The sequence below is a fragment of the Clarias gariepinus genome, chromosome 18 (genome assembly GCF_024256425.1).
Source record: "Clarias gariepinus isolate MV-2021 ecotype Netherlands chromosome 18, CGAR_prim_01v2, whole genome shotgun sequence".
NCBI lineage: Eukaryota > Metazoa > Chordata > Actinopteri > Siluriformes > Clariidae > Clarias > Clarias gariepinus.
In genome coordinates, this window is record NC_071117.1 from 27,038,349 (window position 1) to 27,055,265 (window position 16,917).

At 42.1% G+C, this 16,917-nt stretch overlaps 1 protein-coding gene across 3 annotated transcripts in view; it reads left to right on the forward strand.

Moving 5' to 3' along the window:
* pard3ba (par-3 family cell polarity regulator beta a) overlaps nucleotides 1–16,917 on the forward strand; it is a 123,824-nt gene that overhangs the window by 47,927 nt on the left and 58,980 nt on the right. For all 3 annotated transcript variants that reach the window (XM_053477470.1, XM_053477472.1, XM_053477471.1), the window contains 5 exons: nucleotides 488–900; nucleotides 6,030–6,169; nucleotides 6,464–6,592; nucleotides 14,888–15,073; nucleotides 16,081–16,251. In XM_053477470.1, coding sequence (XP_053333445.1) covers nucleotides 488–900; nucleotides 6,030–6,169; nucleotides 6,464–6,592; nucleotides 14,888–15,073; nucleotides 16,081–16,251 — 1,039 coding nt within the window. The remainder of the gene's footprint in view (nucleotides 1–487; nucleotides 901–6,029; nucleotides 6,170–6,463; nucleotides 6,593–14,887; nucleotides 15,074–16,080; nucleotides 16,252–16,917) is intronic.

A 16,917-nucleotide genomic window follows, 5' to 3' on the forward strand; every position in this document is an offset into this window, starting at 1 on the left:
AGGAATCTTAATTGATTTTAATTTAGAAGGAACATGAAAGACATAAATATGTTGAGAATAATCTGGTGTTGTGAGGAGACCCTGTAGGAGACCCTGTAACAGACCCTGTAGGAGACCCGGTGCTCTGTGGAAGAGAAAAAAATCATCTTTGCAGGAAAACCTATACTGAAGAAGTGCAACAACTCTAAAAGTAAAAGAAAAATAATTATAATGTCTTAAAATAATTGTTGTTTCTTTCTTTCTTTATTAATTTATAATCCAAATCTAATTTTATACAACAGAATTTGGAAAATAAACGATTGTAAAAAGTACTCCTTACTCCTCTCCTCTCTTTCCTCTATTTATTCCTCTTCTTTCCTTTTCTCTTTCTCCTCCACTCTTCTCTTTCCATGTCCTCCTCTCTCCTCCTCCTCTCTCGTCCTCCTGATGTTTTTCCTCTCTCCTTCTCTTCCTTTCCTCCTGACGGTGTTGCTCTTCCTCTCCTCAGGTCTCAGGAGATGTTCCGACAGGCCATGTCGTCTCCGGTCGTGAGGTTGGAGGTTCTCCCCGTGGCCAACAAGCTCCAGTACGAGAAGAGCCTCATCAGCCAGCTCTTCAGCGGCATCGACCCCGCCCACTCCGCCGTCCCCAAACCCAAGAGTCCCTTTGCGCTCCGGAAAGCCGACGTTAGACCTTCTGACCCCGCCCCACCCGTGACCCCGCCTCTAAGGGAGGATCCCATGGTGAGACGCAGCCCCGTCGCGGCGGACCGCCGTGAGCAAACCCCGCCTCTTCTCATCAGTGCCTCGCCCACACCCAGAAGTCGCAGCGACAGCCCCGCCTCCACAGGAAACCCCTCCCTTATAGCGCTACCGAACGCTAATAAGAAAATTGCCAAGAAGATGATCAATTTAACAAAAGGTGTGTGTGAGGGTGTGTGTGAGGGTGTGTGTGAGGGTGTGTGTGAGGGTGTGTGTGAGGGTGTGTGTGAGGGTGTGTGTGAGGGTGTGTGTGAGGGTGTGTAAACACAGCTGATGTTTTCTCCTCTGTCTGTCTGTCTGTCTGTCATTCTCTCTTTGTCCTGTCTGTCTTTCTCTTTGTCATCCTCTCTTTTCTCTGTCTGTCCATCTGTCTGTCTGTCATCCTCTCTTTTTCCTGTCTGTCTGTCTGTCTGTCATTCTTTCTTTTCCCTGTCTGTCTGTCATCCTTTTTTTCCCCTGTCTGTCTGTCTGTCTGTCTGTCTGTCATTCTCTCTTTTTTCTGTCTGTCTGTCTGTCATTCTCTCTTTTTTCTGTCTGTCTGTCTGTCATTCTCTCTTTTTCCTGTCTGTCTGTCATCCTCTCTTTTCCCCGTCTGTCTGTCTGTCATTCTCTCTTTTTCCTGTCTGTTTGTCTGTCTGTCATTGACTCTTTTTTCTGTCTGTCTGTCACTGTCTCTTTTCTCTGTCTGTCTGTCTGTCTGTAATTCTCTTTTTTTCCTGTCTGTCTGTCTGTCATTCTTTCTTTTTCCTGTCTGTCTGTCTGTCATTCTCTCTTTTCTGTCTGTCATTTTCTCTTTTTCCTGTCTGTCTGTCATCCTCTCTTTTCCCTGTCTGTCTGTCATTCTCTTTTTCCTGCCTGTTTGTCTGTCATTCTCTCTTTTTCCTGTCTGTCTGTCATTCTCTCTTTTCCCCACCTGTCTGTCTGTCATTCTCTTTTTTTCCTGTCTGTCTGTCTGTCTGTCTGTCTGTCTGTCTGTCATTCTCTCTCTTTCCTGTCTGTCTGTCATTCTCTCTTTTTCTGTCTGTCATTCTCTCTTTTTCCTGTTTGTCTGTTATCCTCTCTTTTTCCTGCCTGTTTGTCTGTCTTTCATTCTTTTTCCTGTCTGTCTGTCATTCTCTCTTTTCCCCATCTGTTTGTCTGTCATCCTCTCTTTTCCCTGTCTGTCTGTCTGTCATTCTCTCTTTTTCCTGTCTGTCTGTCTGTCATTCTCTCTTTTTCCGTCTGTCATTCTCTCTTTTTCTGTCTGTCATTCTCTCTTTTCCCCATCTGTTTGTCTGTCATCCTCTCTTTTCCCTGTCTGTCTGTCTGTCATTCTCTCTTTTTCCTGTCTGTCTGTCTGTCATTCTCTCTTTTTCCGTCTGTCATTCTCTCTTTTTCTGTCTGTCATTCTCTCTCTTCCCCATTTGTTTGTCTGTCATTCTCTCTTTTTCCCATCTGTTTGTCTGTCATCCTCTCTTTTCCCTGTCTGTCTGTCTGTCTGTCATTCTCTCTTTTTCCTGTCTGTCTGTCTGTCATTCTCTCTTTTTCCGTCTGTCATTCTCTCTTTTTCCGTCTGTCATTCTCTCTTTTTCTGTCTGTCATTCTCTCTTTTTCCTGTCTGTCTGTCATTCTCTCTTTTCCCCATCTGTTTGTCTGTCATCCTCTCTTTTCCCTGTCTGTCTGTCTGTCATTCTCTCTTTTTCCTGTCTGTCTGTCTGTCATTCTCTCTTTTTCCGTCTGTCATTCTCTCTTTTTCTGTCTGTCATTCTCTCTCTTCCCCATTTGTTTGTCTGTCATTCTCTCTTTTTCCCATCTGTTTGTCTGTCATCCTCTCTTTTCCCTGTCTGTCTGTCTGTCTGTCATTCTCTCTTTTTCCTGTCTGTCTGTCTGTCATTCTCTCTTTTTCCGTCTGTCATTCTCTCTTTTTCCGTCTGTCATTCTCTCTTTTTCTGTCTGTCATTCTCTCTTTTTCCTGTCTGTCTGTCATTCTCTCTTTTTCCTGTCTGTCTGTCATTCTCTCTTTTTCCTGTCTGTCTGTCATTCTCTCTTTTTCCCGTCTGTCTGTCATCCTCTCTTTTTCCCATCTGTCTGTCATCCTCTCTTTTTCCTGTCTGTTTGTCTGTCTGTCTGTCTGTCTGTCATCCTCTCTTTTCCCTGTCTGTCTGTCTGTCTGTCATTCTCTCTTTTTCCTGTCTGTCTGTCTGTCATTCTCTCTTTTTCTGTCTGTGATTCTCTCTTTTTCCTGTTTGTCTGTCATTCTCTCTTTTCCCTGTCTGTCTGTCATTCTCTCTTTTCCCTGTCTGTCTGTCATTCTCTCTTTTTCCTGTCTGTTTGTCTGTCTGTCTGTCTGTCATTCTCTCTTTTCCCTGTCTGTCTGTCTGTCATTCTCTCTTTTTCCTGTCTGTTTGTCTGTCTGTCTGTCTGTCATTCTCTCTTTTCCCTGTCTGTCTGTCTGTCATTCTTTCTTTTTTCTGTATGTCTGTCACTGTCTCTTTTCTCTGTCTGTCTGATTGTCTGTCTGTCATCCTCTCTTTTCCCTGTCTGTCTGTCTGTCTGTCATTCTCTTTTTTTCCTGTCTGTCTGTCTGTCTGTCTGTCTGTCATTCCCTCTTTTTTCTGTCTGTCTGTCTGTCATTCTCTCTTTTTCCTGTCTGTCTGTCTGTCTGTCATTCCCTCTTTTTCCTGTCTGTCATTCTCTCTTTTCCCTGTCTGTCTGTCATTCTCTCTTTTTCCTGTCTGTTTGTCTGTCTGTATGTCCGTCATCCTCTCCTTTCCCTGTCTGTCTGTCTGTCATTCTCTCTTTTTCCTGTCTGTCTGTCTGTCATTCTCTCTTTTTCCTGTCTGTCTGTCTGTCTGTCTGTCATCCTCTCTTTTCTCTGTCTGTATGTCTGTCTGTCTCTCTCATTTTCTCTTTTTCTTGTCTGTCTTTCTCTTTGTAATCCTCTCTTTTCCCTGTCTGTCTATCTCTCTGTCATTCTCTCTTTTCCCTGTCTGTCTGTTTGTCTGTCATCCTCTCTTTTCCCTGTCTGTCTGTCTGTCTGTCTGTCTGTCTGTCTGTCATCCTCTCTTTTCCCTGTCTGTCTGTCTGTCTGTCTGTCATTCTCTCTTTTCCCTGTCTGTCATTCTCTCTTTTTCCTGTCTGTCTGTCTGTCATCCTCTCTTTTCTCTGTCTGTCTGTTTTTCTCTCCTCATCTTGTTAATATTGTTTGCGTGTGTGTGTTTATGTTTGTGTGTGTGGACTATCTTGTTGCACTTTTCTCCTTTTATGTCTCTTGTCTTTTCTCCTCGACTTAACTGTTGTGTCTCCTTTTCTGTTTTCTTTTCCTTCTCATCTTATCTGGTATTTTAGTCGTCTTTCCTTCCTTCCTTCCTTCCTTCCTTCTTTCCTTCACTTCTCTTCTTGTCTTATGTGGTGTCTTCTTATTCTGTTGTACTTTTTTTTTTTCTCTCCTCTTCTTTTCTCTGTCTTCTTTCCGTCCCTGTGATTGGCAGCTGCTCCAGGTGTTAAACTTTAATGAAAGTCAGTCAGGTGCTCCGCTGGGAGACGGGATTTCATCATTCGCCGTCTTTAGTATGCTGGAGCTCTTTCTATCCTCTGTAACATCTTTCAGTCGTGACTGTGTGTGTGGTAGAGAGAGAGAGAGAAATAAGTAAAGACAGACAGACAGACAGCTATAGTAACTCATACGTGAGGAGGGCGGAGTCATGGAGATCCCTATAGTTCTTCTCACAGTGTCTCTCTCCTCCTGGTCCCTCTGTCTCTCTGTCTCTCTCTCTCTCTCTGTCCGTTTCCCTTCACTCCGCGACGTGCTGGCGTGTGAAATTAAAGTGCGGACCCGTTTAATCCTCATAAGGAAAGGTTTATTAGTGCGGGTTCGGGCCAGGCTGAGAGCTCACACGCTCTTATCCCCTAAAAGCAGAGGTGTTCTGGGGTCCGGCTCTCCGCCACGTGTCAACACGGAAAACGATTAAAACGGTAACGTTACTAGTTTATACCCCAAAAAAACAAGAAGTGTTATTTAGGACAAAACCAGGTTTCAGAGATCAAAAACAACAAAAAAAACCATAAAAAAAATCCTCTAACCGAAATCTCGATTCGCGGCCAGAAGCTAAGTTTTTTATTTTCCTCTTTTAAAACTAGTGATTTAGTTTTTTATTTTTTTTACGTAGGAATTTACATCAAAAAACAATGTAAAAAAAAACCACAGTTATGTAGCTACAACGTAACAGTGCTGAAGATCCTGAACATTTTTGTCTGCCTTCAGCTTGGAATTCCGAATCAAAACGTCTGTTAAGAAATCTGCCGTGATGTACCACTTTATTCTTTATTTTAAACGAGTTACACTCTCTTTACATCATTGTTTATTTCTACGTTATCTATTAATGTAAACGTTCAAGTTAAAAGTGATGTAATCACGTAAGTTTGGATGAAAGACCAGTTGAAGCAGAGAGACATCGTCTCACTCTTAGAGGAGGAACCCTTCTTACCTCGGGAACTGGTCAGTCTGTCTGTCTGTCAGTCTGTCTCTATCGCTCTGTCTCTGTCTGTCTTTCTCTCCATCTGTCTTTCTGATTGTCTCTCTCTCTCTCTCTCTCGGTCTCTTTGTATTTGTCTGTCTGCCTGTCTCTCTATTTGTCTCCATCAGTCTGTCTCTTCCTCTTTGCCTGCTTGTCCCTCTCACTCTGTCTATCCGACACTTTGCCGGTCAATCTCTCTATTTGTCTGTCTCTCCCTATCTCTTTGTTTGTCTGTCTCTTTGTCCATCTATCTATCTGACTGTCTGTTTCTCTCTCTGTCTGTCAATTTGTCTCTTTGTCTGTCTGTCTGTCTGTCTTTTTATCTGACAATTTGAACTTTTAAGTTAAAAATGATGTAATCACATAAGTTTAGATAAAAGACCAATTGTCCTGTAGGCACATAGAAATCAGTCGTAAACAAAATTCCATTTTTATATTTTTAGGATTTTATAAAATATATATTTATAATTAATATTTACCAACATCACTAGAAGCTCCACGTACGTTACGTCTTTTAACGAATGCCTTTTTAAACGTGTAATTACTCTACAGTTTGTTTATTTTGTAAATTTTTCTGTGCGCTAATGTTTGTTTAGTCAGTGTTTAAGGAAGGAGTCTCCGCCGTCTGTGCTTCGTAACAGGAACAGGATTTTCATGGACGTTCGTTATAATCAGTTACTTAATAAATGTCAGTGTTGGTTTAATGCAGTTTTCTTTTTGTCGCGGTGAAACGTGTGTACGTGTGTTACGTGACCGTGTAACTGATGGTGTCGTGTCCTGTCGTGTCCCGCAGGTCCGGACGGTCTGGGCTTCACCGTGGTGACCAGAGACATGACCGTCCACGGGCCCGGACCCATCCTGGTGAAGAGCATTCTGCCCCGTGGCGCCGCCGTGAGAGACGGACGTCTCCAATCCGGGGACCGCATCCTGGAGGTGTGTGCACTCCACCTGTTACATCAGACGAAGAAAAGTCTTTCATCACTTCCTTTATACTTTTCCTCTCTCTTTTTTTTCTCATCCATTATTTCCTTTTTTCTTTTTTCTTGCAACTTTCATTTCATTTGTTCCTTTATTCTTTTATTCCTCATGTTTTTTTCTCCCTCCCTCCTTTCTTCATTCCTTCATTCCATTTTTCTGCGTCTTTTATTTCATCTCTCCTTTCTTTATTTCATCATTACTCCTGTCATCAGTGTGAAACATTCTCTGTGTGTGTGTGTGTGTGTGTAGGTAAACGGAGTGGACATCAGTGGTTACAGACAGGAGGAACTGGTGGCGATGTTACGCAGCACAAAGCAGGGAGAGACCGTCTCACTCCTAGTGACCAGACAGGAGGAACCCTTCTTACCTCGGGAACTGGTCAGTCTGTCTGTCTGTCTCGGTCTCTGTCTGTCTGTCTCGGTCTCTGTCTGTCTGTCTCGATCTGTTTCTTTGTCCATCTGTCTCTCTGCCTGTCTCTCTCTATTTCTCTCTCTGTCTGACTGTCTATCTCTTAATTTGCCTGTCCATCTATCTCTCTGTCTCCGTCAATCTGTCTATCTGTCTCTTCTTCTGTCCCTCTCTCTTTTTTTCTTTGTCTGACTATCTCTTAATCTGTCTGTCTCTCTCTTTCCTTCTGTCTGTCTGTCTGTCTATTTTTTATCCGTCTTTCAAAATCTCTCTCTGTCTGTCCACCTCTTAGTCTGTCTGTCTGTCTGTCTCTGTGTCTCTCTCTCTCTCTTTGTCTTTCAGTCAGTCTCTCTGTGTCTGTTTGTATATTCATTGTCTGTCTGTCTGTCTGTCTGTCTTCATGTATCTAATCTATCTGTTTATTTCTCTCTTTAAGGCCGTTTGTGTCTTTCTTGTTTTTCTGTCTGTTTTTATTTGTCTGTTTGTCTGCCTTCGCTCTATCTATCTATCTATCTGTCTTCTATCTATCTGTCTTCTATCTATCTATCTATCTATCTAGATTTGAGAGTGCCGTATGGGCGTGACGAATATTTACATTCGTTTTGTTAAAGTTTAGAAATATTTATTTTTTCTGTCATATCTCTCTCTCTCTCTCTCTCCCTCTCTCTCTCACGTTCTATTCCTGAAGCTGACTTCATCCTCACAATCACTTTGTCTTGAAGCATCACACACACACACACACACACACACACACACACACACACACGCACACCCCTGACCTCCGTCTGTTGATTCAGCGGTTGGCAGGAAGTGCTCGTGCACGGCCAGCTGTTTGACAGGAAGTGGCAGGGCGCTCTGGTGCTCCACCTCTCCCAGATGTGGGTGTGAGTGCCTCGTGCCTCTGTGTGTTATCTCTTCCTCCCCCATGTCCCCCGTCCCCCCCTGTCCCCCGTCCCTTACTCTCCACCTTTCACTTCACCCCTCCGTCCCTCAGCTCAGGAAGCGAGTCCTCCATCCCGTCATTGTGTCTCTGTCTATCTGCAGTTCATTTACACCATGCTGTCAGCACATCAAACACTCGGGGTCGCTCATAAACACCGCACACACACACACACACACACACGAATCTCAGCGCTCACCTGCATTACTTCCTCTTCTCCGCGTCTGATGGACTGCAATAAAGCCCTGTGTGTGTGTGTGCACTACAAGAGTCAACACCATAAGACATAAACTAAAAATGTTTCCCAATGTGTCCCTGAATGAAGGGAGGCTCAAAATCAAAAGTACCAGTCAGTATCTGGTGTGGCCACCAGCTGCTTGAAGTACTGCAGTGCATCTCCTCCTCATGGACTGCCTATTGCTGACAGTCTGAGCACTGATGGAGGGATTGTGTGTTCCTGGTGTGACTCGGGCAGTTGTTGTGGCCATCCTGTACCTGTCACGCAGGTGTGATATTCGGATGTACCCATCCTGTGCAGGTGTTGTTACACGTGGTCTTCCACTGCGAGGATGATCAGCTGTCCTTCCTGTCTCCCTGTAGCGCCGTCTTAGGCGTCTCACAGTGCGGACATGGTGATTTATCGCCCTAGCCACATCAGCAGTCCTCATGCCTCCCTGCAGCATGCCTAATGCACGTTCACGCAGATGAGCAGGGACCCTGGGCGTCTTTCTTTGGGTGTTTTTCACAGTCGGTAGACAAGTCTCTTTAGTGTCCTGCGTTATTAGAACTGTGACCTTAAATGCCTACTTTCTGTAAGCTGTTAAGGTCTTAACGACCATTCCACAGGTGCATGTTAATTAATTGATTATGGTTAATTGAACATGCGTGGAAAACATTATTTAAGCGTTTCTTTTTTTGCTGAGTATATATATTCCATTTTACTGTGTAGTAATAAACTACATTTTACATACTGCATGCTACAATGCATACACTGCATACAGCATATGATAGACACCTCACACTGCTATAAGCTAATACACTATACATACTACATATAACCAACCGTACACCACGAACCACACACTGCAGGAAACAACATACTGCACACCGCAAACTAAATTCTATACACACTCTATACTACTATACTAACACATACTGTTACCTTTCACTTGGTACATACTGCACTATACTATACATACTACCTATTACACACTATACACACTGCATACAATATATAATGCACACCTCAAACTGCTACAAATATATTTAACATAACGCATACTACACCATACATACTATATGTTAAACAAGGTAGTAATAAACTACATTTCACATAGTGCATGCTAAATAATACTACCTATTGCATACTATACACTGCATACAAAATTCTATACACAATACACACTACATGTAACCAACTATACACCACATACTAAATGCTGTACACACTACATACTATTACATTTCACATGGTGCATTATTTGTGGGAATCGTGGGTAATCGTCTCCCCTGCTGGGTCTTACTGCGCGTCTTTCACTGTTAAAATCAAGATCCGTGCACGCGTGTACTGTTTACTATAACACTGTGTGTGTGTGTGTGTGTGTGTGAGAAACTTTTTATTTTGTGTTTGTATGCGTGTGTGGTACAGCGCGTGTGTAAAGCAAAAGCAAGTCAAAAGGGTTAAGAGGTTAAAGATCCATTTTCTCTCTCTGCTCAAGCCTGCTCTTTGCAAGGAACCCTTTTACTTTCGCCTTCACAGACACACACAGACACACACACTCTTTCTCTCTGCTCTACACAGAAACACTGCTCTGTCGTGATTTTTTTTCAAAGGTAAAGTGCAGGTTAATTTGGTTTATTTTTACTTTACAGCAGTGATTCCGTTAGTGTGTCGCCCAATCGAGTGTCATTAGAGAGATTTCTTGTTTGTTTTTTTTGATAAAACAGTGTTTTCATTGTGTGCGCGTGTGCGTGAAAAGAGTGGAGGAAGGATAACTGTGTAAGACGAGAAGAAGGGAGGGATTTATCTTTACTTTTTTTTTAAGGTAAAGTGCAGGTTAATTTATTTTATTTTTACTTAATATTTCGTATTAATTTTTTTTATGTATGAATTTTTTGGGCTGTGGAACGAATAATTTGAGTTTCTATTATTTCTTATGGAAGAATTAATTTGCTTTACGAGTGTTTTGGAATACGAAATCACTTCCGGAACGAATTATGCTCGTAATCCGAGGTTCCACTGCATACGTTACACACTATACGCTGCTTATCACCAAATTTCACATAAAAAATGCACTATATATTACAAAATACTCTGCATACTACAGTATACAATCCATACTATTTATTAATGCTAGATACATTATGCTACACATTACACATCACATGTACTATATATGTACAAAAAAAAAAGAAACTTCCAATTAGTTTTAGTCCAGATTACTGATTTAATGAGAATCCAGTCTGTCTGTCTGTCTGTCTGTTGTCCAGACGTCTGGACAACAAAACAAAACAACTGTGCGAGGTTTGTAATAAGTGAAGCCTTACAAACAGGAGGACTTTGTTTGTTAAAAAATAAATAAATAAAAAAAGTTGCACCAGGAGCCGTTGCAGGAATAAAAGGCCGAACTGTAGTGCAAGAAGTCTTAAAGGTGCAAATATTTATGAGCTGTAAAGCACCTGACTGAGGTATGAGCTGTTAGATATACTCCTCCTTCCATCTTCCCTTGTTATGTAAAATGTATTCTGTTCCCCCAGCGCGCCGCGGCGTGTCATCTCTATCCCCGCGCTTTAAAAGACATCGGGAGTTCTTCTGGAGGCTCGTCACCGGAACGCTGGCGGATCACACGTGCGAGTGCGAGCATGTGGTGTGTGTGTGTGAGTGTGTGTGAGTGTAGCAGCGTTCACAATGACAAGTCCTCGCGCAAGTCCTCCTAAATTGCAGTGCACGGTTTATTTCTGTTCCAGGCTGCTGTGTGATTGACTGAAGAGCTCTGCTCTATTGAAGGTCTGTTAGAAAGGAACAGCTGCCACTTCAAAGTCGCACACACACACACACACACGCACTCAAACACACACGCACACAGGAACTAGAGAGTTCTTTATCCATCTTCAGTCTCACAAAAAAAATCCCTCACACATGCTTGCTTGCTGAAGAAGCATGAAACTCCACGTTAAAGCGAAACGATCCTGTGATTTAAAAAAAACAAAAAACATTCTGGGACAAATCTCGGCTGAAACGTTGCGACGTGCAAAAAAAAAAGAAAAATTGGACGTTTTCAGTGATGTGTGATGCTATAAAAAGATTTAATGATGGTGTAGACATCTCTCCTTTCTGTCACACCATCTGCTCTTCATTGTGTGTGTGTGTGTGTGTGTTTCATGCAACATCTCACAAACAATTACACCATCCGATAAAACAAACTAAGATCTCCAGTCCAAACGTCTAAACCTAGGACAATTAATCTTACTCATTAATCCTGACCGGTCCAATCAGTGAAATGTGTTTCCACATCAGTGTCCTCTCTGTCCCTCTCTGTCCCTCTCTGTCTCCCTCTTTGTCTTTTACTCTTTACATCTTGTTGCTTTCGGGCGCGTTAATGATTACCCGCTGTCCCGAAAGAGCATCTTTTGTCTTATCGAAAGGCCTTGTGGAAATCAGCGACCGCTGGAGGAAGGAAGCCTCGCAGACGACGACGAGCAACGCCCATCCTGGAAACCCAAGTCGGACCGGGCCTGTATCGGAGACGCTGACCTGATTAGAGCGGGGTTTGTGGGTCGCCAGGACTCGCTGACAGACTTACAGCTCTGTTTGTGAGCTCCACGCTCTCTCTTTCTCTCTCTCTCTCTCTCGGGAGATGTTACTAGTTGGATTTCCTGAAATAAAAAAAATTAAAAAACATCAAAACCTAAAACGTTTAGGCGCTGATGAGCTCAGCATTTCCACCACTTCATCAGATGCCCACTAGACTAAATTTACTGGTTTGCTTTCAGCTAAAACACAGTATTCGGAAATTATTTCATGTATTTATTTTTTTATATATATACCTATAATACAGAAGATCTGTGCGGCCAAAAAAGCTAGATCAGAAGTTTATTCAACATGGTTGTGACAGATCTCGCTTCACGTTGTTCAGCCGTTTTGGAGAGAGGATTTTAAATGTGCTCCAAAAATGGACATTTTTCAGCGTTATACCGTCTCGCTTCAAACCATAATCATTTAAAATGCAAATAATTCACATTTATTCATGAGTATTGATACTAAAATTAATGGACGTTTCCAGAAGCATATGGCCTGGAAAAATTGTCTTTAATTGTTTTATGCCTTTTAAAAGCTTAAAAGGCATTAAAAAAAATGTAGTGTCCGTAACCATGTCAGATTCATGTTGCCATATCTTCACAATTTTGCGTTTTCATGGAAATAACACACTTTTTCAGGTTTGTGTCTTTTCATGCGAAATCTACTGTAAATTGGCCGAGTTTCATCTGAATGACAGTTAAAACCATTAAAAGATTTAAATAAAAAAAGGTTTCGAACACTAAAACATAAAAGGGTGTAAAATCGTGTTTAGCAAATGTTTCATTTTATCTGATAACAATATAAATGTGTATGAACAAAGCATGGATTGGCACAGTAAGAAGCCCTAAGTATTATGAAAAACACTTTTTTTTTACTTAAACGAGACCCTTTTTTTTTTCTTTTAAGCACAGACACCATCTTTTAGCCGTTTCTGCCCTATCGTTTCTGTAGAAAAAGGCTCATTCATCCGGGCGCTAGACGTAAATAAGCCGAGGTTTGTTTAACATTTACAGTATGGAAGGAGTCTCCAGTGTCAGGGTCTCGTCCCAGAAAATCCTGTAAATAAAGACGTACGGATGGTTCATACAGTAGCTGCTAAAATGTTAAGCGAGAGTAAGTTTTGTGGACATTGTGCGCCTTGAAATGGACACCGAGTAAGACATTTAAGGTAACCCATGACAGAACGCAAAGGAACTATAGAAGGTAACAACCAGTGTGTTTGCCTCAACACTTTAAAAAAGCAAAATTAGCGTTCTCGTTTTTTTCCTTCATAAACGACGTTCTCAACATGGTCAAATATCCGTATAAAGTCAGAACGCTGTGCTTCGTTCTCAAAGCAGTCGACGCTATGTTTGTCGTTTTTTTGTCTAGCTGCGCGGTTTTTACATATTTACATTTTAAAGCGGCACCGACAGCGGCGAGGTCGCGCGGACACCATTTTGAGGTCGAGGTGCAGAGGTCAGCCTGCACATGGACCACAGGAAGGAGGCTTCAGGGTGTGGGGCTGTTTGCTGGGTTTTGTGTCCTTGAGCTTTCATCCTAATAATCCCCCCAACACACACACACACACTTACACACACCCGGATACGTCCTGTGGAGCCGGGGGCCGTTTTAGTGGAGCCACGATCGTGGATTTAGTTTTTTTATGGAGGCGGCGAAAGATTTTGTGGCTTTAGAATATATCCGCGTAAAGCTAAAGTCGATATGTTGCTGAAAAACGCATTTTTTTTTTAATGAGGTTTATTTTAGAGTTTTAGGTACAGTAGACCAAGCACTGTAAAGAATCAGGCTTACGTATTGCATAATAGTTTAGGAGTTATTTTACGTAAAAGACGTGATTTTAATTGAGAGACGATTGCGAATTTATCTGTAGCTTCACATTTAAGCAGTAAAATAATTTGTTGTTTATTTTTAACTTATTTTATCCTTTTTTATGTTTTAATTACTGACATTTTATATATAGGGTTTAAAAAAATAAATAAATTACTAAATAAAAAACTAATTTTTTCATGTGACGTCCTTAGAATTAAAGCGCACACAATTTATACTTGAATACTTTCAGTTTTCAAGTTTCCACTGATCGCTTGGTGAGTCTACGTGATGGAAACGTTTTTAAGCGATAGGAAAATAAAGTGCAAAAACAGCTGTAATGTAAGAACATCATGCTACTCATCTTAGCATGACTCCACTACTTTAATGCTAGCTCTATGACTAACGTAATCCCAAAGTAAAATCAGAGTTAATGTGAGAAGCGTGTTGGCCCTCCAGGAGATCAGTTTGTGTGATCTTCAGTCAACGTATCGATCGGACCCCCAGAGTTGTCTCTCTCTCTCTCTGTCTGTCTCTCTCTCTCTCTCTTTTTCTTTTTTCGGTCCAGTTTGAGGTCTCCAAGTGACCAAAGCATGATGCTGTCCATCAACACTTCCTTTCTCATGTGTGTGTGTGTGTCTTTGTGTGTGAGCGATGCGGTTTCCCTACGAGCTGCCTCAGGGCAACATCTCAGCTTTTATTTCCATTCACTCAGGATCTCAGTTGGACAATTTGTCCTCGTTCTCCTTTCAGATGTTCTTACTTTTAAGAGTTGTCCAGGGTCAGAGTTTCTCTATGCATTTTATGTAAAGGTGAGACATAATACAAGTGATCAGACTTTGGGATAAAATACATCTACAGCATGTCTTTTTATTTTCCTTGAAGTGCAATAGTAAACATAGGAAAATTAGTTTCGCCGGTTTGATCGATTCTTGCTTAAGCTCCGCCCATTTGGCACATGGTTTTACCGCAGCGTTTAATTAAAACTAAAGCATACTCCAACCTCCTAGTGAAAAACGCACACCAAACTCAGTAAGTCAGAGTCTAGCATGTGATGTCCCCAGTTTTTCCAAACTTGTAGCTTGATCATGGATTTTAAGCTTTATGAAAATTCCTTCCTTATATACTGTATATCTTTATATCATTGCTTCCCCAGCTATATTATTATTAAATTTGTCTTGGGAAGACCAGGTTTTAACAGTTTGTGTTGTGAATCTAAAGCCACAAAGCTACAAATCTCTACCCACTGATTAGCATTCGACTTCTGGTTAATTAGGATTCCCCACTTCTCTCTCCACTTTATGTTTGAAACCAAGAGTTTCTCACCTATGGGTTATTTTACTCACATCTTGCAACCGTATGGCAAGAATGCAAAGAATAAAAATAAAACAGAGGATGATTTAAACTCTTCCCACACCGTCGCTCTCTTTCCAGACGCGGCTCTTAAAAAGGTTATTTTACCTTTTGAAATGGCACGCTCTCATGATCTTACTCTTTCTTTCATGTTCAAACGGAGCCCCCCCCCCTTACCCCGTTTACCCTTTTCACTCTCTCCTTTCATCTCTCGTCATACATTTATCCGTCTTTTCCCAGCCTTTGTGTCTTTTTTTTACGTCTCCTTTATCACGCAAAAATATTTTCAGCTCATCATTTACAAGCCTCTTCGCTCATCCTTGTGAGAACCGCCGAACGATGATTGTTTGTCTCTGGGTGTTAGAAAGGAGAGCCGTCTGGTCCGACCCTGTCTGAGGATGGCCGAGAGCACCTGGTGTACGAGATTCCTGTAAGCGACTCGGGGTCAGCCGGACTCGGCCTCAGTCTGAAGGGCAACAAGTCCAGGGAGACGGGCGAGGACCTGGGTATCTTCATCAAATCCATCATCAACGGAGGGGCTGCTTCTAAGGCAAGTCATATTTTTTTCCTAACACATGCTCGGATTTAGAGCGAATCCCACGATCATTGATCTTGCAATCAAATATATACAGCCACTATGAAATATATAATCTGCATGTTCATGAAGTTATCTGGTCAACCAGTCACGTGATAGCAGCTCAGTACATAAGGATGTGCACGTTAACATGCTTGAAGACCAGCGGATGCATGTTTTACACGTGCTTTTCTTAGATCTATTCTATATTAGGGTATATAGATCTCCAACCATCACTTACACACCATTTAAAAAAACAAAACGAAAAAAAAAAACACCCACACACATGCCTGGCATCAGCCTCATTAATCCTAATTAAAGTTTCAAAAGCTGCACTGATTAGCTGGAAGTGCCAAGGGACGTTTAGCAAAAACGGCACCATCTCCAGAGACGGCTCCTGGGAGAAAAGCTCTCGTCGACCTGCTGCGTCTGTCTCAGCGTGCGTTTGCCTCTCCGTTTTTCTCTCCATTAAAGGCCTCTTCAAACAAGTCAGCACCAGCGGTCACTGGTTAACGACCCAGCCAAAAGGTCACTGACGACCAGAAAACGCTCAGACAATGAGAGGTCTTTAGCAGCTCCGGTGGCTCTTAGCTGCTAATCTCTTTTGTGCGCGGCTCCTCCTCCTTGTCTGAGTTCTATTTCAAGAAGTGCAGCTGTGAGTTCTAATTTAATTCACTCCGTTCCTTTTCTTTCACACAGGAGTGTGTTTGGGGTTTGTTGAATCGCAGTTGAATGCATTAATCTTTTAGGCGTGTGTGCTAATCTGAATATCAATGTCAACATCAATAGCAATGATTTTCAGCAGATGTAACCTTTAGCTCTTCAGTATTCTTGGCCCTATTGAATAAATTGGAATGCTTCTTGCTCATTTCTGGTGTTTGTTGCTGGACTTCTATGGATCATATATTGCAAAGGATCATAATGTCATTGTATAAAATGTACGATATTTCCAATTATCACTTTCGATTATTTTTCCCAACCAGGATGGTCGTCTACGAGTGAACGACCAGCTCGTGGCCGTCAATGGCGAATCCCTTCTCGGCCGATCCAACAACGATGCCATGGAAACCCTGAGACATTCTATGTCTTTGGAAGGGAATCATCGAGGAAACATCCAGTTAGTTATCCTCCGAGCAGTGGAACCACCTGCCCAGGTACGCCTAGTTTCATTCGGTGGTCCACATTCCCAGGTTCCATTGCACCCAGGTTACTCCGTTCAGTATCGCAGGGCCTCAGAGTCGGAGTCCCGGCGAGTTGTCTGTGGTCACCATCACTATGGCCACTACGGGCTTTCAGGTGGCTTCTAAATCCCCTGATGTTTGACTAGAAACCTGTGCTTAGGACCAAGTTCTAGGGGTAAACACCTCAACATTTACATTTCTGTAGTGATTTATACATGATATATTATTTAAAATAAGTTTTTTGAGGTCTTTGTAAATCAAGTGTCCACACTGTTCCTACACAAAACAAGGTTCCTACAATACAGTCCTCACATTGCCGGTTTAAACAATTCCGAGACGCCATTACAGTATATGGCAGCTCACACTACAGGATGTTTTCATATTGTATATCAGATCCCTATGCTGTATTTTTTTCACAGAGCAAGGTCCTCACAATGTAGGACCTGTTCAGCGGGTCTCAGTATATCAGGTCCCCAGAACAGAGTATAGATCACTTTTAGATCACTGTGCAGGTTGAAACAGGCTCAACAGTTCAGGTCCAAATGGGATACGGAGATTATATGCAATGACATTGCTATAGAACAATCAGTATTTGGTACCAAGTCCCTTATTCTTCAAAACCTGCTGGATCCCACTGGA